Source organism: Branchiostoma belcheri, unplaced genomic scaffold, assembly GCF_001625305.1.
Source record: "Branchiostoma belcheri isolate BF01 breed outbred unplaced genomic scaffold, Haploidv18h27 scaffold79, whole genome shotgun sequence".
Classification (NCBI taxonomy): Eukaryota; Metazoa; Chordata; class Leptocardii; order Amphioxiformes; family Branchiostomatidae; genus Branchiostoma; species Branchiostoma belcheri.
In genome coordinates, this window is record NW_017804453.1 from 924170 (window position 1) to 930997 (window position 6828).

At 41.9% G+C, this 6828-nt stretch overlaps 1 protein-coding gene across 1 annotated transcript in view; it reads right to left on the reverse strand.

The window, feature by feature from the left end:
- The window catches only part of LOC109485856, a 31745-nt gene extending 26941 nt beyond the window's left edge, over window positions 1–4804 (reverse strand). The window contains 2 exon segments of the mRNA XM_019789528.1: window positions 2005–2017; window positions 4553–4804. Coding sequence (XP_019645087.1) covers window positions 2005–2017; window positions 4553–4766 — 227 coding nt within the window. The 5' untranslated portion in view covers window positions 4767–4804.
- Between the last annotated feature and the right edge of the window lie 2024 nt (window positions 4805–6828).

A 6828-nucleotide genomic window follows, 5' to 3' on the forward strand; every position in this document is an offset into this window, starting at 1 on the left:
CTGGCGGGGTGACGACCTCCCGGGGGGACCACTATAAACCGGAGGTGTCTGATTCACCTGGCAGTAACGTATTCCACTAAACACACATGTTACATTATCAGCTTGTCGTGTGTCCTGCACTTCATGATATGAATTCTACGGGTGAGCACACTTAAGTGATGAACTAAAGAGTTTGGAAAGATTTTTTCGCCATCAACCAACTAATTAAAGATGATTGCAAGCTTATAATCGCCTCGTGCGTGTACTGTCCTTACCGTTCATATGCGTCATTATGAGCTGTTCATCTGAATCACAGATAATCCTCAATGTTTTGTACAAGTGCGTATATATGAAGATATGAGTGTCGAACATGTAATATATGCCAAAAAGGGGCAAAATCCATTGGAAATGGTAAATGCCGTCTCCGTGCCATTTGCCCCTTAGCTTTCTAAAATAGATTATCACCCATACTCTACTCGACTCGACATGTCAGATATATCGTCTATTCTTCCTACCTATAGGTTTGTATCTATCTTTTTTTCAAATAAACGTAGGTACTGTTCTCCCGACGTTGCTTTAGTCTATATTGTTGGTGTTCACATTGAACAAAGTTCATAAGGTTGACGGCTAAATTTTTCATCCCTTCGGCGTTTTAACTACATTTACTTCTGGTGTCTTAACATACGATTTCCATAGTCAAAAAGAAATAGCAAACTCTAGAATGCAATCTTTCTCTCGCCTTTGTCGCCCCCTATTGTCCCAAATCTGTAAAGATGAGAATGTTTGATCGCGCGCGATTTTGGCCAAAGGCGATTTTACCCCCGACATGACCTGTTTGTGCTGTTACATGGGTGGACTGGCGCGAAAGTAAGAGAGGGAATCCGAGGGCACCAATTCTGATGTAAGTAATTCAGGTTTATTCTAGCTGAATGATTAACACTAGACTATCATATGGTGTATATGCCAGGTGTACTCTTTCGTGACTTCCGTTGACGTCCATTGACCTTCGTTTCTGCATCTACCATGAGACATTATGGCGGAGGAAGTCCCATAATATGTTCACTCTGAGGCCTTCTTTTACATCCATGCACGGAGGCTTTATTTCTGTGTGTCTCTGTGTGTTTGTGTGTGTGTCTGTTGGTGTGTTCGCTTGTGTGTCTGCAGTTATTTCAATTTTCAGATGGTGTATATAAGGACACTGGCAGGAAGTTAGGTCAAAGGTCCCAGAAATGCCCCAGGAAAGGTCATCTCTTTATGGGAGGTGCATGCATTCCTTCCATCGATGCTAAAACAAAAGAGATGAAAGTCAAGACTACGTATATCAATTTCAAAAATCACTTCCGTATTGAAGGTAATTGAAATACCTTTTCTGATGTGTTGCATTTTATGTTACAGGCACCACCTTTTTGTGGAAGTGAACATCACCTTAATGTTAAGCAAGCTATAGCTAACGCAACCAACCTGTCATCAATACGTCCCCTGTGGTACCATCTTTGAATTACCATTGGGCTACATTTGGCATTCAGTGCGCAAAACATTTTACCAGTGCGTCCACGTCTGATTGGAATCTTTCGTATTGTATATTAAACACTCCATCACAAAAGTTGTACATCCTTTGGTGGTTTATTCTGTTCACTAATCCCTATAAACATGTTCACTCAAACACTCGTCTCAGTGATTACAGGTTGAACTATTCATAAGTACCGCCTGATTCAGTCCACAAAATGAGATCCATCTCATCTAAAGCCAGAACATTTTAACGATAGTTAATACCTAACGTTGGACACAGAACTGTAAAATGACGCCGATGTCTTATCAAGGGTTCTGTCTGTAATTGTATGGGATCTTCGACAGTTGTACTCTGAATGTTGAGTCGTGGGGCCGCCGCGATCTTGCTCTTGCAGTTGTGTCCGTCAAATAAAAAGAGTAAATTTTGTGCAGTTGTACATATCTATTAAATCTGTTGACCATGTTTCCCGATGTTTGAGTTGCGTGTCCTGTCATAGGCGAGGCAGCAAAACGCACATCGTGTGGATATCTGTGAACGAGAAGAGAAAAAAAAACATCATGGTATACTTCAAAGCAATGTAATAATCCCGTGGGATTAAAATTAGGAACACGGACGGGTAATCTTGTAAAATGTTCTGTGCGACGAATGAGACCGCGGTCTGTAATCTCTGATCAATGTCCCGATTACAAGGGGAGGCTTTGATGAATAAGCCACGAACTACGAGCCCTCTAGCCCTTACACTACCAGCGGTAGAAAGTTGACCTATATGTGAACTGTCTATTTACATTGTATTACAAACCTTTCAGCTTTTTTTTTCATTTTTTCCATGAAATGCTCAAAAATGTTATATCTAATTACACCCCCTGGTTGTGTCAGGGCTTTTATCATGTATACGTGCAACATTTTAGCTCTCCTCTGATCCCTCCTGTTGAGGGAGCAAAGATCTGAAACACGACAGATTTTGGGCCGCAGCTATCGGCGCAAAAAGCTCCCCAGTTGAATCACCCCTTGCCCTTGTGTGCATAACAAAATCTTCCCTGGAGCAACTTCTCAGACCTCGTGCTGTATCATACTAAAGAACCTCCCCCACAGACCCAAGAACAGACCAAGGTCATGGACGCGAAGTTTGGCACACTAAAGTAGCCGTTTGGCAACAAATTCTCTGTTTATTATGGGGTTAGGCAGCAGAAAGAAGATTACAAGTGCATGTCATCCGACCAAAGTCATCCGATTTTATGTTAACGTCACGCTCCAAATAAGGTCATATCGAAGGTGAAATTCAGTCATAAGATTCAACCATAAGTCACAGAGCCAACATGTTTTAGTAGTGAGGTTGCTGCTACAATCTCATTCATAAATTCTCATATAACGGGGACAAAAGATGAAAGGAAACATATGGAAGTATATGTTACTAGTACGTAAAAACGTTCGAGAAAAACATTATATAACACACTGGTATAGCTATACATTGCGATGGAATAACTTACCTTAAGAACTAAGACTTCGATCTATCCAAATCTTGGCAACGAAAGAGAGTGGCCACCTGGAGAAGAAAAAGAAGAAGGCGTAGAGCAATAAATAAAGATGTGTCTAGCATGCAAACTGTATATTTATTATTAGTAGCATGTGTAATGTTAATTCTAGTGGTTGAGCATCACGTTTGTGGATTGAAAGGTTTGGGGTTCCAATCCTGGACAGGCCGCTGGCGTTCAGCTGAGAAGAGATTTTTTTTATTTACCGCCTTAAGGCGTAACACACCAGTTCTGTATAGTAAGTACAAGCTGCATAAGACTAGCCTGTAAGGTTTTATCCACTCACACCGGGAAGGCTTCTCTTTCGATAAGTGTGATAGGATCATTAACGTGCTTGAAGTGTGGGTCACCTCAAACACAAGAGGCGTAACCTACTGAAGCTAGGTAAAGCGCCTTTCTCAAGGGTACAACACTGTGGTCTGCTAGGGATTCAAACCCAGAACTTTTAGATTCTATATCAACAACACTAACCACAAGACAAAATTGTCAGCCTCCATGCTACATATAAGGGTTATAATCTTGTAAACGATTTGTACTAAGGTCCACACATTAGCACATCGCCGTGGGAGAGTCGCCGTCTTGCATATCTGTGTTTCGTTCTGTAACATGTTGAAAGGAGTGTCCTTACTCCTCGATACTACATTGGAATTTGTTTCAGAAGGGAGGCAAGCGTGCATTAAGACGTACGATCGAAGAAGCGAAACTTGGTCCATAGGTACGATACGCTGTAACCTAGACTAGTAGTCAACAGCGGGTACAAAAGTAGTTGTAAACAGCGCTTTACATCATCGCCAGGAAAAGAAAGTTGAAAGACCCACTGATACATACACACGGGACTAACGCCTGACAGAACTATTCATCTGTCTTCCCTAAAAGCCGACAAAATGTATACGGCTTTATATTGCAGGAGAAATATCGCCGTGAAATGTCAGGATTTTCGTGATGTCGCTTGGTCCCTTCTTACAGAGATGGGTCTTTCTATCCGGATATCCCAGTAGGCAAAAGCTAAAGGTCTTGGAAGATTAAGTAGTGATGTGTGCAGGTTAAAAGGTGATCTGTACGCCGTAATGTACAACGTTCATCACACGGAAGAGGAGCTTTCAGCACAATGTAGATGATGGACGCATGTCTGATTTGACTTTGTAACTCCTGTCACGCTGAGCTAGGTAACAATATTTCACTGTGGTCCTTACATGTTACTTCTTTTCCCGGTCTCACTTGATGGCAATATACTGGTAGACATTCGGAAACGACCTGTTTTTGTTATTAAAGAAACACCTGTAAGACGGCCACCCCCGGGACCGAGGTAAAGTGGTCTTCTAGAGGCCGCTAAATGTTTGTGCCTATGGAAAAAAATCGGGACCGGCAAAACGTGGTTTGATGGCGAAGTGGCCAGCCTGAAGGGGTCACCGCTTAGGCAGGTTTGACTGTTAAGTTTAAAGAAAGCAAAACAAAACAGTACAGAGACAAACTAAGAGAAACAGCCAGCAATAGGTTACATATTTGGTGGTTGAATGAAAGATGGACTCACTCCCTGTCCAGGTCCCCTCTCCGATCCTGCTACACTGGATGGGGAAACGGTCGCACAGTTTGGCCATCATCACTGACATGCGGGACCCTCCAGGCGGGGTGTTGTTCATAACCAGCTCCAGCATCGTGATGAAGCGCCGCGTGTCCTCGGCCTCATCAGCCAGACCCACCGCCAGCACACTCAGCACCACAAGACACAGCGTGGCTCGAAACATACTTCTTCTTCAAGGCTTACGGAAACGTCTGGTAGCGGGAGAAGTGGTCGAAAGGGTGGACTCGTCGTCTTTTTATAGCTAGCTCTCGTGGCGAGAGGTGACTAACGTAATTTATGAATGAGCGGGGGAAGCCAGGATCATCCCTTGTACCTACGTTCCACCTACACACAAATATGAAATGTAAGGCCAAGAAAAAACATTATGTGTTTTCGGTTACAGTCGTGGAAAAAAGTAGGGTCGATAAGTAGGGTTTATCTCTAGATACAGCGAATACAGTTTACCAATGCAAAGCTGAAATGCATCAGGACCAGGGCTGTCTCCTGGGCCTATTAAATGAATATTCAGTGTCTTCCTTTGATGAAAAAAACTCATTTGAACCGCATATGCATCCATAATGTTAAGTACCCAAAAATGTCAATACTGCTTCTTTCGGACGTTAGCACTAGAAAAAAGTCCATTTGGAAATCTTAGCTTCCGCAGTTTAGTGAGTTAATTGCAAGGATATGATAGTGGCGGGATTCTTATCTTAGCAAAATGATGGATTGGGACAGCAAATTAATGCAGCGATATTCGTCGGCTATTTTCATAGTGGCTGTATTATGTTATCTATTGGCCGTGGAAGTGTTTAAATCTTGTATCAGTCAGGAAGAGACGACGTTTCTACCCCATTTAGAAATCTCAGGTCAAGTTCAGTGATTTGAAAGATATTGTGGCGAGGCAGTTACTGTTGAGGCCGCAAAAGTGATGGGTGTTGCGTCATAGCCATGGGACAACAAACCTACTGACTAATGAGATGATACTTACGAAGTGCACTAGCTTCACTTTATCTGAAGGAGAGGCGGCAGCAGGAAATTTCGTCGGGACGGGGGGGGGGGGAGTACGGAGATGTTGGAGACTTGCCTTAGACGCAGGACGACCTTTAAATCTAAACAATTTGAAACGCTATTTTCTGCATTTTGAGAAATTTGCTACCTGAATTTCACGTCTATGTTAAAGTATACATTTTGCCTTGTATGATTTTGTATGTATGATTGTAGACTGCCGGGCTATAATCTGTAGTTCAGTGCATGTTCTAGATAATCTTGGACAGATGACATGGATTTGAAACTGTATACCTCAAGAAGAGTCTTTATTTCACTCTCGCGGATGGTTTGAGCAGATGAACAATATAATTGTTTCAAGGAAAATATGCGGAGATATGAGGTTACCATATGGATGTTTGGCTGATGTGATAGGTTTATATCTAAACCAAATAGATGCATGCAAATTTCACGAGATGTCCCAAATGAGTAAGAAAGGATCAAGACGTTACAAAAAAGCTAATAAAATGTCTCGAAAAGCCAAGGGTAACTTAGTCACGAAACAAAGTCATTACTGTACTTCTCCGCCCATTCTTTATTGATAGGGTCTAAGTATAACACATCATTGATAAAACATTAACAAGTAGGCTTTTGTGTCGTACTAGCTCATCACACACCTCATAACTCGGTCCACTTAGGGATGTGTCTACGTAAACCTACGTACACTCTGACGTAATGTCCTAGATGGACATACGAATTTCCTTGATGGCAGTATTAAAAGATTTGTGAAGTCATGCATCACAATGTACAGTCTGGTTTGGCGAAGTACAACAAAGTTTTGCTTGGAAACTTTATCCTTACAATGTACTCGGTATATATACATATACTACATGTCAGGACGCTCACAGAATTACAGGTCTTTTCTTTCTATCTTAATGCGCCTACAATTAATGTTTTTTTCCGCAAGGAAACACGTACATGCATCATCGTATGTCGTAGCTTTGATTTTAATTTTCAAAGTACTGTGCCCATTTATTCCGAGGCTCAAATTTACGGTCGAAACCCTCCATCGTAGGCGCATTGTACGATGTATGTGACCGGGGCTTAAGTCCATATCCCTGGCTTCAATCTTGTTTTATTCATATCTATGCCTAATAAAACAAACATAGCGTTACCAACGAAATTGTGTTTCATATCTGAACAGTGTCCTTCGTTTTACTGATACGTGAAGCTCTTTAAGAGGGGATAGTTTAAGCTGCTCT